Source organism: Diplotaxodon limnothrissa, linkage group LG18 (assembly GCF_057381915.1).
Source record: "Diplotaxodon limnothrissa isolate DT_005_m linkage group LG18, D_limnothrissa_male_GT1.1, whole genome shotgun sequence".
Taxonomy (NCBI): domain Eukaryota; kingdom Metazoa; phylum Chordata; class Actinopteri; order Cichliformes; family Cichlidae; genus Diplotaxodon; species Diplotaxodon limnothrissa.
In genome coordinates, this window is record NC_140613.1 from 11,050,606 (window position 1) to 11,070,442 (window position 19,837).

Sequence of the window (19,837 nt, forward strand, 5' to 3'; positions counted from 1 at the left end):
TGACACAACAGTTGGTTTATTTATAACCTAACATTACATGAAAAATAGAAAATCTGTCAGTGATTAAAAGATTACTTATAAAACTATTACTGAGCAGTTGCTTTGAATCATGATATCACTGACAGACAGTCTGAGGTAACAACAAACTCAGAGCGTGACTACAATATGCCAAGGGTCAGATTTGTGGCAGCTTCCCCTTACAGCACACTCTTTTAGACACACATGCACAGTAGTACCCTCTCAAGTGGGCTTGAGGTAGTTATAGAGAGCACTGAGTCCTCCTTGTAGCACCTCCTGGATAGGTTTGAGAAGGGGGTTATGCACAATATGGAGTCCTTTATCGAGCGGGTGGCACGCAAGCCGCCTCAGCTTACTTAACAAGTACATTTCCACTGGTACGCTTTGCAGATCATTGAAGTCAACATTTAGGAGTTCTAAAGACTCCAGGAAGCACAGAGTCTTGGGCAATGTGTGTATGCTATTTCCTTCCACAATGAGGATTTTTAAATTAACCAGGTCCTGAATCTGGTCCGCAATGGTCTCCAGGCGGTTGCAGGCGAGATGGAGGAAGACCAGACCCTTCATGCTATAGACGCAGGTGGGAATGTGAGCGATGTGGTTGTGGCTGAGATTGAGTTTCGTGAGATTGCGCATGGCTGCCAAGCTGCTTGGCAGGCCTGTGATCTGATTATTGGCCAAACTGAGCACCTCCAGACAGGTACAGGAGCCCAGCTCCTCTGGTACCTCACTCAGGCGGTTGCGACAGGCGAAGAGCACACGCAGTTTTTTTAGAAGGCCAATCTCAGGTGGAAGGCGGGACAGGTTGTTCCCCCACAAGTTTAGAACCACCAGATTGTCAAGAGCACCCAGGGAAGAGGGCAAAGAGCGCAGGCAGTTCATTGACAAGTTTAGCTTCTGAAGGTCTTGGAGTTGCCATAGTTCAGTTGGTGTTTCATTTAGTCCTCGCATGGCTAGACTTAGGGTGCTGTAACCAAAATGCAGTCTAGTGTGTCTTCGGATCCTCCCAGCAGCCAAGGTCATGCTGGACTGGTCGTCTCTAATTGCACTCTGTCTCCGTTGGCTCACACTCATGTCATTCAACTCCTTGCTGGACAAAGTGCGGGACTGCTTCCCACCCATTGCTCTGTTGACTATAACTTATCAGAAGATGTTAGCATGCGATTAGCAAAATCACTTACTAAGAATACTGGCCTCTGATTGAACTCTGGAGTTCTTGAATGAGCCTCGCAGAACATCATCATTTGCACTATTACACTGTCTTGGTCTTGTAGAATTCCTGATGCATATTAGAAACTACACTGAATCCTGTCTAGGTTTTTCCTCACGAAGCTGAGTTACACGCCGCTGTAGCAGAGCACTCTTATGGTCTGAGCTTCCCATACCAACTGCCTCTCTGACTGGATTTCAGTCCCCAGCTGGTCCTGTCACTTCTTCCAGTCCACAGATAGCACACTGCTCCCCACCCACTTCAGGAGAGCAGGACTAGAGATAGGATTCTGTGTGTGATCAATCAGATGAGCTGAGTGCCATGATGTCATAACCTAACACCAGAAATATACCAGTGCTTACACACGCTGTAAAATGTTACATAACCATGTTTATTTTGTTAATATACTGTAAGCTACAGCTGTTATCTTCTGCAAGAATTTTTTATTTAAAATAAGTGAGATATTTGGCATACCATCGATCGCAATGTCCCCAAACATTTTTTTTTTTCTCTTGTGTTGGCCTCCGCACCTTTGTAAATGTTCCCCTGTTTCTTCTTAAACTTCTCAAACTGGCAGCTGCAAAAACACTGAGTCATCTTTCAATGAAGCAACAACTCTGTTATGTGCTGGTTTAATCTCAAGTGCAAAGGGACATGGAACATTCCAGCATGTTCCTAGAAATCTCTGCTGCTATTCAAAATCTCATTCATGTGGCCCCTGAGGAGGAGTCTATCATTTTATGCGAAAAAAATATACTGTAGCACATTTCAATTTTTGAATTTGTCTTACCCCACAGCAACTTACACACCATGGTAAAAAGTTCCCAGTGTATTTTCCCGAAAGGGTTTGTCTTAGTTGCTTCCTAGCAGCCCTCTCTTAAACCTATTTGTTCCACTCAAACTTTAAAAATGTCAAACTAAAGTTCAAATATCATAATATCTCAGTTTTTATCTTGACTTCGACCTTGATGCCAGAATAGCTGCTTCATTTATTCAGGTGATTGTATACACTGTAAATGATCCATTAAGCACAAACCTATACTTACAGACAGGCGTTATACACTTAGGTCCATTTATTTTCCAGGGTAGTGACACATTTCACGCAATGCAACCAAGGATTAATGTTAAAGTTTGAAAATGATGATAGACTCTCAGCTTTAATTCAAGGGATTAAACAAAAACTTGCATTAACTAATGTGGAGTTATTACAGACATTACCAAAATATTAAATGAAATGCTAATTTTTAATACTTTGTCAGGATTTCTTAGCAGGCAGGTCCTAAAATCTGGTAACCTTGGATATCACCAAAGAATGCATTTTCTCATTTTTAATGCTTTCTATGCTTAAATAAGAGCTCTTTTAACTACATGTTGAGGGTTCGCAGCACAAACACAAATGTTACATTTGGCCAATCAGATGGGATTTTAATACTCAAGGCTAGTCAAGCTTTTTATCCTTGAGAAAACTAAATGAATAGGGCAACACTTTAGTTCTAGCTATACTGTTGGTTCCTCTGGCGGTTGCATCCATCCAACCTGCCATCCAGAGGCTGCAGTGTCACAGCTGCACAAAGCGTGATGTGTAGCCAGGTTTTGGACCAGATTAACTAGTGTGCCGATTGGTCCATCATCATATATTCCTTTGAAGCTCCTACATGGACACTCCAGTACTGGCTACAGTCCCTCAGTTTACTCACAATCTAAAACAAGTCATTTTAGCTCTTCTTCCTTTGAGCTAATGTTATTTCAGTTAGTTGCACCTCGCAAACAGAAGGCCTGAACAGAGGATAGGAGAGGCTGCTGTGCCTGAGATGAGTGTGCTCTCTTAAGCATCATACACATCCAAAATAGAAAATAGAACAGAAATAAGGAAAAAGTCTAATAGGTCTACCTTAAGTGCAAGTTCCAAATCTAAATAGTGTTTTACAGAAAGTAAATAAATACATACATGAGTAAGTAAGCGACTTCAGTTGTGGGCATCTCATGGATTAACAGGGCTATGTAGTAAAACACACCAACGGGAAGACAGATTATGTAGCTTTGCTGATTGCTACATGACATAAATTTAGCATGAAAGCGTTTTTCTTGTAAACGACTGATAAAAAATGAGCGAAGCTTGCCAGAAACAGTTGGAGAACCGCTGCTTTAGGCACGTTGTTAGCAATAGGAGTGCCCTGGTTTTATTTATTTTCAGCGCTTTGGCTTTATTTTTAATAAAAGCTTGTTTATATTGCAGCCCATGGGTTGAAATCACACAGTCAGACAGACATGCATATTCCAACTGAAAGTCTTTAGCTGGATGGTTTGCACACAGGGTGGTGCTGGTGTTTTAACGCTATATTTGTCTGTCATGCATTTACATATAAAGTAAATTTTAATGAAAATGATTTGGAAACCATAAAAATTTGCAAGCATGTCTGTAGTTTAACATGTATAGTTTTATTATCATTATAGTTACTATACCAGCATGCTGTTCTTGATGTTTCACAGGATACATCCCAGTGAGTTTAATTAAGTCTTGAAAGTATATTTCCTTAAACATTTACTAAATGTTGTCTGCTCTTTATGAATGCTATACAGCAAATGACATCTTGTCATGTTGTATAATCTATTTTAAACAATATATAACGTGAACCATAAAGATGTTGTATAAATGTTATGGGGGAAATATGAACTCGCTTTCCTTGACAGCCTTAAAGAGTCTGACCAGGACTTACAGCGGCCTTAGTCATCATTCTCCTCCCAGTCCAGTAATCAAAGTACCAGGATGACAGTTAGCAGTGATATCCTGCTCTGGGGACTCGGTGGCTCTGCTCTGAGCATGGCTACATCAGCACTTATGAATGACAGGTTGAACCATCTGTTTGTTGAATTGGACAACAGAGCTGTTGAGGTGCATTGGCCATTCAGGCAGCTGCTTGTGCAGCATGTCTCATCTTGGCAATTTTTCTTCCTTTTTTTCGTTTTGGTAAATTCTAATACCCCCACATCACAGAAACTTTTGTAGAAACTGGCTGACTGGTAGATTTCTTGTGTGTGTGTGTGCTTGCAACAAAAAACAAAGTCTTTATATAGCCCCGTTTTTGTTTTTTTAAGGCAATCTGCAGTGCTGATCTTGTGTATATGTGTGCCACGGCTAATTTCACACACAGCAGGATCGCTATATCCTGCCATCCTCTATTTACATGAAAAATGATACCTCAGCTGTAACTGTCAGACCATTGCCCCCCCCCCCCCCTCCCCCCCATGTGCAAACGCATCCCCGGAGTGGCAACACCGGGCTCAGAACACATGCTGTCAAATATGCAGAAAAACCTTGGCTTCATATGCATATCCCTCATTATGGGTTAACTGTGTCATCTCAATACCTGAATAAAGCCAACACGGATGGACAGATGGAGGAAGGAGATGGGACTGAAGCGAGATAGGTAGGTTGATGGATGGATGGACAGAGGGAATAATGGTTGTGTCTCTGACAGAGATGTCATCGTGACATACCTCTCTCTAACACACTGTAGCCTAACACTCTGTCATAATCATGTGTGGCATGAATCTTCATTAGATGTTCCTTTTCTCCATCCCGTGCATGTTTTCTTCTAAATGAATTGTCCTTTCTACACCAGAGGAACAGATGTGTGGAAACAGCTTGAGATTTAGATTACAAGAAAATGGGATTTACCATTCCTCCTGCATTCACACAACACCTTAATACAGAGTCCCATTAGCGCCAAATGAGGATGAGTTATTCACTCAGCGAACAGTTACACCCTCCAGTCCTCAAGGCGACAAAAATGATCTCATTTGAGAAAGCTCATCTGGTTATGTGGCACAATAATGACTCTGGATGAGCTACCTTTAGAGACTCTAGTTCAAGATATATACTATTATTACTTGTTCATTATTGTGGAAGCTTCTGGCGATGACAGATGATATATGGTTTCACTGCCACAGAACCTGCTGTAGGTGTTTCTCCCCTGTTAAAATGTAAGAACACACCAAGACCCGAGGCTCTTTAGAGCCCATATTGCAGACACATTACTCCTCGAAGCTAGCACTCCTCCTGAAGTATATGCTCGCTCTTAAGACAGAATACAAGACAAGATCAGATCTGAGAGACAAGAAATATGCATTTCGCAAGCCCTTTGACTATTACGGTCAAAATTAGCACCACGAAATGGGAGAAAGCACCCGAGCAGGGCTGCACGGTGTGCCACCTGAGCTGATAATCGTCTATTATTCAGCAGGTGCAGATGTGAATATTCACACCACTGGACACTTTCCACCACTTTCCCATTTGTGCACGTGCATGTTTTCCTCCCTCAGCTAATGGAGTCTGTGGATGTGGCTGTGTATTTTTCTAAAAAATTGAGGATATGTCACACATTTGAATTGCCATCTGGAAATTGGCTGCAACACCGCTCTGCCTGAACCTCCAGGTGACACAAAGGATCTACTAAGCAATGCAAATTAGTAGGGAGGAAATTTGAGGGAGTGTCCAACAAGTCTGCTCGGAGGCTGTGTACGAGGCCAAGAACATTTCATTTAAATGTTACAAATGTTCATTTATTTACCAGATTGGACACGCTGACGTTGCCCCTGGCTTGTTGTGCAAAATGTCAGCATGGAAATAAAAGTGTTGTTATCATATTCAAGCATACTGAAAAAATACTGGCGTTAAAACACAAATTCACAAACACTCTGCGTCTTTTTAGAATATTTTTCACTTCCTTATCAACTCTAAGTGAAACACCTCTAGTGTGTATCTTGTAATCTGCTAATCTCTCACCTCAGGCCACATGCCAGGCATCTGTAGTTAGATATGTAGTGAAGCAGCCAGATTCATCTTGAGATAAACTGGGACAACATGATGAATAGATAATAAAGGCACCCATGGGAAAGCACTATCCGGGTTAACTCCACTGCGTAAAGATACCATTTGTAATGATGGCTGGAATCAACGGGGAAGCAGAGTGAGCAAAGCTAACTGGGCTCCTGAGTGACCAAATCAGTCGTGACTTTGCTGATACAGCAGATGGGGTGTACAAGCCAATTGTAGCCTTGACAACAACAAGTGGGGTGATGAAGTACCGCCGAGCATCCTATCTGGGTCTCACCTGCTCATTGCTATAGGCTACTGGATGCTAAACGAGAACAGCTGTACAGTCAATGCAGTTCTGCACAAATCACAGAGAGATAAACTTTTAAGGCTTTTTTGAAGTACAGGTTTTGACCTGGTCACAAACTTCATGCTCAAGAGAAATGTGGGAAATGATGATCAACAATTTATAGTCGAACTGGATTTTAAGTTTTGGGTAAGGTCCTAATAGGATTTCTAGTAAAACTTAAACATTATGGCCAGGCTTGCTGCTCTGATCCTGGTACTGCTTCCCGATTTCCCCTTCATCTTATTTCCTTCCCTTCACTCCACTCTCCGCCAGATTGCTCAGCTCTCTGTTTGAGGTTTTCCTGTTCAGCTGTGCACCAGCTCACCTCGCTCCAGCTCACCAAACCAACTGACTGTGGATTAATCCTATCTGTCCCACTCGCCAATCGTCTCCAGCTACCCAGTGGCCATCAGCCACTTGCCTTGCTCCAGCACCCCAGCCTCAGCCTCTACCTCTGGCTGAGCTCCTCCAGCCCCCATCACTCTACAACACCAGATGGCGAGTCAAAACTTCCTGCCTGCCACATCACATGCTGTTCATTTATTACTATAAATCTCCTTCAAATTTGCTCTTAACTCAGTTTCTTACATCCTGCTTTTGGATGTTCCAACCCAATATTATTCATAAAATAACATAAGAGGTCACGCTGAATAATCTAACATCCACATTAACAAGGCATTAAAATGCAAAGAGACATTTACAAATGTCAGAGCTATGTCCTTGGAAATTGTTGTTTAACAATAAAATTAAATTAAAGAAAAGAATTGAAGTTAATGGGCTGAGTTTGCTCAGGTACTGCCAAGGCAAAGTCTGAATCAGTTAGTGTTACTATAATATCTGTTTTGGAACACATCTGATACAGTCTGGGAGGGAAATGCAGGATGTAGCTAACACATTTCAGATTTTTAATTGGGTTTAAACCAACTGTCGGCTGATATTGGCAGTGATTTGGTGCAGTTTATTTGTTTTATCAGTGCTTTTTGCTGAAAAGCTGCCTGCTACATCTAAAACGAATGAGTCTGAACCATCTGCTGGAGCAACTCTTTGCATATATATATTTCAACTATTGCATTTTTTTAAAAGATGCTGATCATAGCAACTTTAGGATGATTCTAGCTATTTTTATTTTATCTCAGTTTTCATCATGTGCAAAAGAAATGACAAAAAGTTCAGTTGGCAGTGATCATCGGGCTGATCCTGAAGTCACGGTGACAGCAAGTGTAGCGCATGTTTGAGTTCAAAGAGCAATTTAGCCGTTCAGCAGAAGGACAATAAAATAGGGGAAATGTCACTGCCAGCTAGAATAAACCATCTATTGTGTGTGGTTGTGTGTCAGGTGTTATAGAGAAACTCATATTGGAATTTTTGTTTTGACTGCAAGTGACAGAAGTTTCAGGGCTGATGATTTTTCTGTTCACGCCACCAGAACTTGAAACAATAGGATCTGACAGGCTCTGTTCTAGAAATTAGGATGCTTGCCAGACCATCACTGCCAGCAAGCCATAAATGTTTCATGTGGTGCTGATATGGTAATCATTGGACCCCTACAATGACACCTTGTGAGAGTTGGATAACGATGGCTGTCTTTCAGGCCTGTGTGACTCTGGACTCAGTCCAACAGCTGAGGCACAGCCTGAAGTGGGAATCTGTCTGCTAAAAAAGCCGAGCTGGATCCAATAGGTGGATAAAAATGTCAATAAGATGAACAATATGAAGGTGCACCAGGTGTCCTTTAGGCATCGCACAGCTATGGACTATTGCAGAGATATGCCGTACAAATACATTCCTCTTACTTAAATATGCATTCCGTTTCATGAGGTTTGCGAGAGGGTCCAGGTGCCCAGTGGTGGCACAGACCCAGCTGGAGGATGTGGCTGACTAGTGCTCAGGCTGGCATACTAACAGAGCCAGGGGTGCTTTTCACAGCGAGTTGAAAGAGGCTGGCGCTGAAGCCACGAACCCAGGATTCATAAACGCGAGCTCCAGCTGCATGCCCACTACCTCCCATATAGATAAAGAAATTAGAGACTAGAAGTTAAAAAGCATTTTTTTTAAACCACACCCAAGACTGGACTTGAATACTGGTCTTGTGACATTACCTGTCACATGCAGCAGATGCACGTTGATCACATCTTCCTGCTGATGTGAGCACGACCTGTGTGATACAATTTGCTGGTGTGAAGAAAAAAAAGAAACTTCGATGGGACGGAGCAATAAAAAGGGCAACATTTCTAAAACAGCTCAATGTATTATTTGTCTGAGCTTCGTGTAAGCCTTTTATTAAAGTGAAACAATCATGTCAGACACCTGTTGTTCTTGCAGGGGGTATTTATTGTTGGTCTATGTCAGCACACTGAAATCCCTGGATAGACCATGGCTGTATTAACAGTATGACCTATTTTTGGTCATCATAATTTCCTGAGCATGTGTGTGTGCGCGTGTTTGAGTGGGAGAGGCAGAGAAAGTGACAGTGTTCGTGTGTATGAGTGGGCATTTGTGTGTCCAGTGATTGCATGCACCATATTTTCTGACACCCAATGTCATGCAGAACAAATCGCCTATTGCTGACACCAGTGATTTCTTGTCTCTACTGCTGAGAAGTGTGTGTGTGGAGGCAAAACAGTTGGGTCTTACTGACGGGGAGTTGGACATTTCTGTGATTAAGTAGTAATGGTCCAGGACGTGACAGGGAAACTGGGGATTTCCTCGGTCACAGGGCAATAAGAACTGCACAGCTTGGGCCTGCGTGCTGCTATTTTTGGGAGTGTATATAATTATTTCAAGAGTTCTGCCACCAGAACTTTCTAAACTGATGTTTAGGCGCTCTGTCCACAAAATCCAACTTTACCGGGTGAATTGCTTGTGTTTGTGCCGAGGGATGATTGGCAGACATGAGTAACATTACGGCTTTAAAAGCAAAGAGGACTCTCATTATCCCACCACCTTCTCCACGCCTGCCTTGAATTCCAGTCTGCAGATGGACTTAACCCACTAATTGCGGCTTGAGTTCCTATGGTATTGTTGCATGCCTGCGGTTTAGTTTAAGGTTTTAGTTATATTAAGAGATGGGTATTTTAGCGTTTGTAATAGAATATGCAATCAGCCCAAACAATCACGGATGTGTGCAGCGTGATTTATGCACCTTGTGCCTCACTGTTCAGGGACTTCTTATGACTCGATAGTGTGGAGCAACAGGGCAGTTTGTGATTTTAAATGTGATGCAAAAACGAGATGGAAACAAACAGTAATTGGAAGTTGATGTTTCAGTGGGAATATAAAACAGTTATTTGTGCACATAGGGCTGCAGTACTCCAGTGAGTCCTAGGTAGCTATAAATGATGCTCTGTGGACATCTAGTGGCCAATGCTGAGATAACTGAAGCAGGATTTATTTAAAAGCAGCCCAGCTTTTTAAATCATCAGGCGCTATTACAGTAGTAATAAATCTTTACTTGCAGTAATGAGTCTAAGTCTTTAGTGGCCCCTCAATTCTTTGTCTTGTTTCCATATTATATTCTTGTAATGTGTTTTAAAGTGGTATTGAGCAATAAGTCTCCAGGCTTTCTGAAGGTCTTTCAAGTTTTTCTTTGGACGTTGGCTGCTTTTTCAGTCATTTTCAATCGAGTCCACATACCTGAGTATGAATCTTTTTGTTTGTTTGTTTGTTTGTTGCACTTTTCAACACTGTCCATTGAATTATCCAAGCTTAAACAGCACTTAACAAATTTAGCAGACCACCAGCTAGTCTAAGGTTCATGCCACAGAACCCTTAAATTAACAGTATTTACAACATTCTGAGGTTAGATTGTGATAGATCCAGTACTGATACTATCGATTCCAGTATTAGCAGTATAATATTTATTTAGATTAGCCAGTGGAATGGGGAATTTGTTTCCAGCTTCTCAGCTCAGCATGTAGCCCACTGAACAGTTTTTCATTTTGTTGTTTTGTTCGTTTTTTAAATGAAAAATATACCTCAAACATAAGTATACCTTTTTGTGCTGACTGTCTATTTTATTTATAATCTATTGCACATTTAAACAACAAAAGTTGACTCAAAGTCCTTTAGAGACAGGTACATCTAGGTCTCCAAAAATCCAGTTTCAAAGCTGTGCTTTATTGTTTTTGTTTCGTTAACTAATAATTGTGAAAAGTAAAAATCCCAGTGATTTCGTGAACATTAAAATGTGTTCAGAATTTGCAAACTGGTGAGGATTTATCTCCTAAATCATGACACTCGGCTCTCCCCTACATATGCTGCCTTCATAGATTAAAAGTATCGGTATCACTGGTATCTGGCAATACTGGCCCTGAATTTACTCAATGGTATTAAAACATTTATTCATATATAATTTTCCTTTCATTGATGTTCTCCCCCAGTATTTCCAAGCATTAATCTATGTTAACCTACTAATCTGTGGGATTGCAGTCGAGGCTGTTTCATTGTCATGTGATGCCTTATAGCCTCATTTCACACGGCCTTCTGCGCATCTACATGAGTAAGGACCATCATCCCTGTTCCGGTCCTTCCTGACCCTAAAGATATGAATGACACCCCGCCCGACCACCCAGCACGTCACGAAGCCTGACACAGCCAATGAAAATGTCCAAACCGGGTGCCGCTGATTAACGGACAGCTGCCTTATCCAACGGGAGCTTTCCGTGCGCCTTCATCCCCCGCCTGTGTTCTACGTGTAGCCAATCAACGCGCAGGATCAATTACTAATTCATTACTTCGCAAAGGGGAGTGACGCAGTTATTGTAGATGTATAGATACTCCATGCTTTTCTCATATGACCTGAAATTACATTTTTTTCAAGCTTTCACGCAAAAACAAAATCCACATAAACACAGCAAAGCAGAGGGATTCCCACTGTCATCTGCAAGCTGCATGACCATTCTCTGCGCCCCTTGAATTTGGATGCCATTCCGGGAGGAGGTTGCGGTAAACCCCGAGGACTAGATGCGATAACCATAAGGAGACATGCCGCAGCCGAAATCACGAAAAATCGCCATCCTCGGGTACAGATCCGTAGGTGAGTATGGAACGGAAGCTGAGTACAGCGGGGAAAGGCGGCTTCGAGTGGGACGCAGACCCAAGATTTTTAGCGGCCTTTCAGGCCAGTACAAGTCCAGCGTGAGAGCGCTTTACGCCTCCTATAATAGACTTAAATTATAGGGAGTAACATCTGACACGCGGCGTCTCAGGGCGGGCGAATGAGCGCCACCAGGTGAGACGTGGCTCTGCGGTGTGAGTGTAGCAGCGCAAGAGGCCTCCCATAACGTGTGCAAGAGAGAGATTTTAATCGATCTTATTGATAGGTTTCCGTTAGCCCTTAACCCCGGTGCCATGTTAGGCAGTGCCATGCCACGCAAAAACCATCGACGGCTTTGACGCATTTAGTTTGCGGTTTATTTAGTGATGTGTAAAAGCAAAGGATGTTGAGGATGGCAAGATGGCACACACAGATAGCACGACTGGAGGCCCAGGCAGCACCAACTGCAACCCTGTAATATCCCCACAGAGACGCGTGATGTGTTTATGTTTCCCTGCTTTGTAGTAACCTCGACGATTTCTAAACATGTTCATCAGTATAGTACAACGTGCTTCATGTGGCGCATTTAGGCTTGTTCACGGTTATTAAGCTTTATATTTGTATTTTTTTGTATCATTGTATGGCTACATTCACTCATAGAGACTGATCTCGACAAAAACAATCATAATGATGACTTCTATAGATGTTATCCCTTAATTGCTACACTGACTTCCTCCATCTGAGGTTAACTATCGTCTCTGTGTTTACAGGAAAGTCCTCTTTAACCATCCAGTTTGTGGAAGGCCAGTTTGTTGATTCCTATGACCCAACAATAGAAAACAGTAAGTGGGGATTTTTTTTGAAATTCATACAAAAACCGTGTTTCCCCCAGGAAACTCTTTACATGAGGTGGCACACAACTCAGGTCCCTGTCTCTCTTGTGAATCAGTAAGTGAAGCCTACATGTATTGGCCCCAAAATAGCTGTTTCTGTGATTATCCTATCCTCAGCATTGCTGCTCAGTGTGTACCAGCAAAGCTGACTATCAAGTTTATCCTTATTTATCATCCCAGCACTACAAATGTGTCAGTTTGTCATTAGATGCTCTTCGTACAGCAATGAATAAATCCTTACTGGTGCATCTTCTGTAAGGTCAGAACATCGTGTTCCTCATTATTTGTCATTTACTGTCAGCCCCACACTCGGATTTGCTTACAGCCAATTCTCACACCTGAAAAGCTGGAATGAGGATGTGTTAGCTTACGCTTTCCAGCTTTAAGGTTGTTCAGAGCACCTCGTGACAGAAGAAGTTAACCACCAAAGGATTTCATGGAGTGACAGTTGTTTTTCTTTCATAACTGGTTTATAATTATACTACATCAGGAGTACATCCACTGTTTTTGGTCAGATGCAACATTAAATATTAGAGCTTGACCAATATAGGATTTTCAACATTTGGTGATTTAAAAAATCAGATCTATCATCATATATATTTTTTTCTTTCAGATGTGAAGCACAAACAGATTTACATTTATTAATTGTATTATTATTTATGAGTCCTTATTTAAAAAAAAAACATGACAGTGCTTATTAAAATAAACTTGTCTTATTGTCACAGTTAGTCTGGAATTTCCCGTTTCTGCTCTGTCAGACTGCTCAGATCGGTGTTTGCTTTGTTTGTGGTATCCAAACACCTGCTGGCAAAAGTCAAGTCACAGAGGGCCCTCTAGTGGACAAAATGTGCAACATCAACACTCATATCTTGAAGGGTGTTTCTCCTGTTTCTTCTTTAGTCTTTAAATGTTCATTTATTGTCTTTTGATACCTATATATCAGAAAATAGCTAATAAGGGAAAGTATTTGCTATTATTGTAGCCATTATAGTTCATGTTTGCCTTTATTAGCTATTTGCCAATTTCATAGACTCCCACCGATATAGCTGCAGGACCGATATCAGTTGGGCTCTATTAGATCTTTAAACTGCACTTATATGGACGCAGATATCACACAGCAACTGTTGTACGTAAAACACAAGGTAGCTTTATAATCGCTGCTGTTTGAGTCGTAGTAGTACTACACATGACAGTAAGTGGAATGCATTTGTACGCACTGTGTATATTCCACCTTATCTTTGTGGGTTTTTAACAAGGTTTAGAGACCCTGTTATGAAAAAAAGCAAGTTTGTTGTTTACAGAATTTTGATTGAATTTACTAATGAATCACTGCAGCTAGGGCTGTTCGATATAACGATATATATCGATGACATATAAAAACGTCTATCGTTTGATTCTACACTATCGTTTGTTTCGTGGTGTCGCAAAATAAACTGTTTACGGCAATATTTTTTCATTATTTTGATGGTCACTGTAGTGGCTATATTAATTTCTTAAAGTTCTCTCTTTCTCTTACATTTAATATAACCACACTACAGACAGACAAGCGTTTGTTTTTATGCGTTGTCGTTAGCAACAACGACGGTAAAACCACCGCGTGTCTGCTTGTTCCACATAAACCTTTCACAGTAAAGCTCAAGATCCTGTTGAGACTTTTCAAAATAAACTGAATCACGTGAAAGATGCAGAGTGTTTACGGATGAGAAGCAAAAAAGAGCCGTCAGGTGCTAAAAGATAAACCTTAGACTCAAACGTTAGAACAGGCTTTTCCCTGCAGCACGCCGTGTAATAAATACTCACAAAGAAAACGGCGGCCGTTACAACCTATGTCTAAAAATGTATAGTTTCATACATCAGTTAAAATACTCGACTCCAGGTACACGACGCCCCACTGGAAACACTTCACACAAGTCGAGCTGCCCGAGATTCACAGAATTTACAGAAAAGGTTAAATTTTTGTGATTTATATCGATATCGGGCGATAGATGTCTTAATATCGGGATATGAGATTTTGGTCATATTGCACAGCCCTAACTGCAGCTGTAATACAGTAATTCAATGTGATAAAAATGTGGTAACATTACAAAGCTTATGCTTTATATTTTACATTTTGAACTTAAAGTGCAGTATGAGAGAAAACGTTTTCTAAATGTGTCTAAATGTACATTATGTTTAAATTATTTTTAAAACTTGTATGATCTGTTCTCAAAATCTAAATTCTATATTATGACAGCTCTATGGTCTAAGTGACTTCTGATTGAAAGATAATGATTTGCAAGACTTTGCTGTTACCCAGCAGGGTGTGATGTTCCTTCTAAGCAAATGCATTTAAACACCGCAACAGCTGATTCCACCACTTTCCACACTTTCAACCAGAAAGAGAGAGCTTTCTTTTGAGATATCAGCCGGCGTGCCGTTTGGTTGAGATAAACGTTTCTCTCCGACTCGCATGCAGCGGGACTTCTCTAGTTAAGAAAGGGAACTTTTCTTAAAGACAATTTAAAAGCACTATTTTGGAGCGCAGGAGAACTTGCAGTTATTCATAACCTCCAAAACAAACCTGATCCCGGCCACCCCAGAGATTTGAGTCTGAATTGTAGGTTGTATCTGTAGGCTATTTCTCTTCTCCCTGACATGTTCGCTCACATGCTGTCCCACCCTACGCTTCTTAAATCTGTTGTCTGTATCTATAAATAATCCCTGGATGGTTAATGTAAAATGAAGTGCCAGCATTACCAGTGAGATGCTGCAGACATTGCATGCCCGCTGTAGATAATATGACCCATCTCCAGGCTATTGACATTCCTGTCCTGAATGTGCTCATTGGGATGAATCTATAACTGGATTGTGTCTTGTATGTCCTGCAGAGAGTAATAAAGATACACTCAGCTGGATAGTACTGCATAGTTGCACAACTGTGCTATATTTGTCATACGTATAAGAGAAAAGAAATGTATTGTCGTATCTACAAAACATTGTTGTCTTGTATTTGCAGCATTTACTAAGATGATCACAATAAATGGACAAGAGTACCATCTCCAGCTTGTAGACACAGCAGGGCAGGTATGTCTCAATGCACTGTTTATGAACCTGCCAGTGGTTTTGTTGATTTTTCTTTTTTTTTAATGTGTGTCGTAACAGTACATGCTAATTCCCTCACTTCAAATCCCTTTTCCAGGATGAATACTCAATCTTCCCACAGACTTACTCCATAGATATCAATGGCTACATACTGGTTTATTCAGTTACATCAAATAAAAGGTATAGAATTCCCTCCACTTCTCAAAACCAACCTAAATATCTCCTGTGTCCTGCATAATGAGGTGCACTGAAGAAAAGCAAATAAACTTTCCCGTTTCTTCCAGCTTTGAAGTTGTACAAGTTATCCATGAAAAACTGTTGGACATGGTGGGAAAAGTTCAGTAAGTTCAACTTTTCATTTTGCTCTTAAAGCCATTTCAAGTCATATGACATAAATCATGCATAAATGACAACATGGCATTTACTTTTTCCTTCAATGCAGAGTTCCAATTATGCTCGTCGGAAACAAGAATGACCTACATATGGAGCGGTAAGCGCTAGCACACACCTAAATTGTACATCCCTCGAGACAATAGGTATGCACATGGGTCACGTTTTTTTGGTTTGTGTGGAAATTTATATTTGGTTTCTTATTATTTGCTAGCAGAAATGAAAATTTCTTGTAAAACACACTGAAATACTGAGTATTTAATATTTAGTTCACACATGTCCCAAATGAAGACAGAAGCCATTTGCACTAAGCCAGGAAGCTGTGTTTAGCACTGTGCTTTCACTGTACACAACCCAGAGTCAGTGGATTAACATACACAAGCAGATTTCTAAGGAATTTAATACTGTGGGATATTTAAAGCAGAGACTGTGGCTTTATTCTGAAAGACAGTATTTGTGTTTTGGTCTGACTCTGCTGTCATCCCTGTGATTTTGCGCTCTTTAGAGTAATCAGTTGTGAAGAGGGCAAAGCATTAGCTGAATCCTGGAACGCTGCCTTCATGGAGTCCTCAGCTAAAGAGAACCAGGTAGGAAAGGCTTATTTAACTATCAGTGTGGGGGAGAAAAAAATGGGACTCTCCACCATTTGACTTTAGAACTGAAGAAGCTTCTCGGATGAGAGGTGAAACGTCTTCAAGTAACTTAAAGAAGTCCAGACGCTTTTCTTTGCAAGCTCCTTTGACTACGATGACCTGGATGACTGAGAACCTTCACAGACAACAAGGTGTGAAGTTTACACATGCTCCCTGTGACTGTGTAGGTTTCCTGCCACAGTACAAAGACATTCGAGTTTGAATGACTTTTAAATTGCCCACAGTCATGAATGTACCTGTCTTAGTATGTCAGCCCTGACATCATTTGGCAACCTGTCCGCTGCATATGACGCCTCTCACCCAGTGTCAAGTGAGATCAGCTCCTGCTTGCCTAACCCTGTAGAGCAAAAGCCTGTAGATATAATGGAAGGATATGCGGATGGAAAATTACTGAATTGCTTTCATTGCACAGTGATGGTACACATCCACAGGATTCTTCATTTTCACACTTTGCATTTTCTCTCAGTGGAGACAAAGTTTCTGGTGCTGGATTGTGTTTCAATCAGGTCATCGAGTTGCCCACTCATAGAAGCTCTAGGTTACTTTAATAAAATCAGAGGTGACCTAGTATGACTTGAGACCTGTGAGAGCTCCTGAAAAAATGTAATCTAACGTGAAGACAGCCTCATCATGGACTTCCTGGTATGTTTTTGTAACACCAAGACAGATTTGCAAAAGAACAATAAAGCTGGTTTCAATTAGAAATTGTGGAGCAGCTGAGTTATGGCTGGCATTTATTCGACACTTTTTAATGGTTCTTCTGTCAAGCATCCAGCGCAGTTTGGTATGACTGGCTTGACAACGATCGTAAAGTTGTAATCTTCATTATGATGATGTGTGAAACTTGTGAAAACTTGCCTTTAACGCCATTACCTCACGGTATTACACATCATCGAAGACCATAAAAGGTGTCACTTGGAGTCTCAAACTAACATTTGACTTTGCTTTTTACTTCAAAACTGTGACCTGCAGCATTTTTTCAATGGCAGTTGTACTTATTAATCTTTAATAATCAGTCTTTACTAAGCCACAGGCTAAAAGGCCTCATACATAAGCTATACTTAGTAGCTGGCTTTTGGTAACTGAAAACACAATCAGGTGACAGGTTCATTTAAACGAGACAATGCAAAGTGACATGTTTATGTTTGTCTTCCACTTCATTAAAGCAGACACCCCAGGAAGATCTGGTTCTGATATGCAGTCGCTTTACTGTCAAGAGCAAATATCGAACGTATGAAGTGACATTGGAATTGAAATGTGATTAAAGGCATATTATACAGCTGGATTTAAATCTGCATAAAATGTCTTTTTTTTTAAAAATCAGGAAACCAGATAAATAAAGCAGTCTGCACTGATTTACATCAGTCCAGGAGATAATAACTTGTCGCCTATAGTTGCTTTATACAGTATGAAAAGCTTCTCCTTTGTTTTATTATAGTCTTGCAGCTGCAATGCCACTGCATGACCTTCCACTATTTTTCTATTTATTGAATTACATACAGATAGCCTGCTTCAGAGTAAAGTCCAATCAATAGCACACACATCAGACTGGGTCTCTTATGATATGTATTGCACTGGCACTGTTAATGTGGGAGATGTAGGATCACAGTGGCTCATCAGTCCTGTCTGTCACTGCCTTCTTTCTTTTGCAAAAAGTACCATATGGTAAATGCTAAATGGACTAGTACTCATATAGCACTTCTCTGCTCTTACTGAGCCCTCAAAACACTTTTATGCTGCAAGCCACATTTATCCCTTTGCACACACACTCCCCTACAGCACTTTGTTTTGTGGCTTTAAAGGCTTTTTACCCATCATAAGCATGAGCATATGTTGATATCAGAGGGATTTTGGGCTTTACTGTCTTTCCCAATCGTGCTTTAAAATGTGGTTATCAGGTAGTATTCTTCAGTAGTGAGATTGTGCTGCTTTACACCAATATGAAACCTCAACAGGAGTCCCTTAGCTCTTTGTGCATTAGCTGTTTCACAGCAATGAGCCCAGTGATTTGACTGGCTAAGAGTGAATTTAGTAGTCAACAATCAACCTCTGATTTATATTCCACTTAAGCCAGCCCAAAATAGCAGGTGTGCTTGAAGCGCCCACACAGTCTGCCTTTTCGAGACCTATCATTTGGCACTTTTCACGGCCCCTGCATTGCAGTGTAGACCAATATGTCAGCACTGTGTTTCCTCCCTCCAAGTAGACTAAATGTCACTAATGTATTTTTAACAATAGTTTATCCTCCCTAGACAAAAATGTGTTTATTCGGTATTCTTTTGATGCTAACCGTTTTTGCCACCGGCTTTGCCATCATACCCTAATAGTAGACAACAGTAAACTAGCCACATGTGAAATACAAAACAAACCCTCCTTCTGTTTGCTGCTGGATATATTTCTCAACATAGAGTAGCAAAGTTCATATTCAGGATGTCAGTTAACCAGCTTCAAATTAAGTTAGAGGCAATAGTGCTCAACTTCAACACAATGAGATCTCTGTTGTGACTAAAGTCTGTGAGGCTCCAGTGGATGAGGAGCAAATTCAAACGTGGTGTACTGAGGCATGTGACAGCATTCTTTGTGTGTGTGTGTGTGTTTGGCGCTCTCTTAGACGGCCGTGGAGGTTTTCCGAAGGATGATCCTGGAGGCAGAAAAGATGGACGGTGGCGTGCAGCCAGGAAAAACATCCTGCTCCATGATGTAGAGCCGCCCAATCAACACACAGGACACTGCACTGGGATATCCCGTTACTTGAAGGCTAGCTGCCAGTTCTCCTCCACCTCAACTGACTCCACCCCCAGGGTCCTAAATATCCAATATTGTCTATTTATGGCTCTGATTCCACTGTTATTTATCAGTATTCCCTTTTGTCATCCTTGTTTTTCTTCATGTGTTTGATAAAAGAAAAGGACAAGTGGTGGCTCCTTGTCTTGCATTTTCCACAACCCGCCCCTCCGTCTCTGGGCTCGGCACTGATGCAAAACACAGAATATCACAGATGTATCAGGAAAAATCCTATATCGGAAATGATGACAACTGTAACTAAGTTAGCAGTGGCTCAATGAATCTTTGCTTCCCGATATGCAGCTTCCATTTAGCCCCTTCCCTGTTTAAATAAAATGAGATAAGAGGATTGTCATATCTATCAGCCATGCATATGCCTGGAAAATGGTTAGATAAACACAGTCATTTTTTCTGATACATCACCTGCTGTTTGGTCCCATCCATATGCATCTCTTTTTCTACTTCATCTACACACCGTACCCACTTCTCTGTCCCTCGGTTTGTTTTCATAGCAGATACTGTCAGCCAAAAGGAAAAAAAGAAAAAAAATCTGCATTCATTTTCTAATGTTGAAAATGTTGTACAAATGTTTTTGATTGTAATCATTA

The 19,837-nt window shown here is 41.0% G+C and overlaps 2 protein-coding genes across 2 annotated transcripts; one reads left to right on the top strand and one right to left on the bottom strand.

Annotated features, from left to right (window-relative positions):
• Positions 1-142: 142 nt before the first annotated feature.
• Positions 143-1,401, bottom strand: LOC146613139 (uncharacterized). The gene has a single exon (XM_085377027.1). The coding sequence runs from the start codon at positions 1,138-1,140 to the stop codon at positions 241-243; it is 900 nt and encodes a 299-aa protein (XP_085233153.1). The 5' UTR covers positions 1,141-1,401; the 3' UTR covers positions 143-240.
• rheb (Ras homolog, mTORC1 binding) lies at positions 548-19,771 on the top strand. The gene is made up of 9 exons (XM_085377028.1): positions 548-598; positions 11,213-11,428; positions 12,199-12,270; positions 15,317-15,384; positions 15,500-15,582; positions 15,687-15,743; positions 15,845-15,892; positions 16,298-16,379; positions 19,057-19,771. The coding sequence occupies exons 2-9, from the start codon at positions 11,377-11,379 to the stop codon at positions 19,147-19,149; spliced, it is 555 nt and encodes a 184-aa protein (XP_085233154.1). The 5' UTR covers positions 548-598; positions 11,213-11,376; the 3' UTR covers positions 19,150-19,771.
• The last annotated feature ends 66 nt before the right edge of the window (positions 19,772-19,837 follow it).

What these genes read in the sequence shown, in the direction of transcription:
- LOC146613139 (XM_085377027.1), bottom strand. Translation starts at nt 1,140, where the DNA reads ATGGGTGGGAAGCAGTCCCGCACTTTGTCCAGCAAGGAGTTGAATGAC.
- rheb (XM_085377028.1), top strand. Translation starts at nt 11,377, where the DNA reads ATGCCGCAGCCGAAATCACGAAAAATCGCCATCCTCGGGTACAGATCC. An exon ending in CCTCGGGTACAGATCCGTAG is followed by an intron (nt 11,429 to 12,198) that starts GTGAGTATGGAA and finishes CTGTGTTTACAG; the next exon opens with GAAAGTCCTCTTTAACCATC. An exon ending in TTGTAGACACAGCAGGGCAG is followed by an intron (nt 15,385 to 15,499) that starts GTATGTCTCAAT and finishes TCCCTTTTCCAG; the next exon opens with GATGAATACTCAATCTTCCC.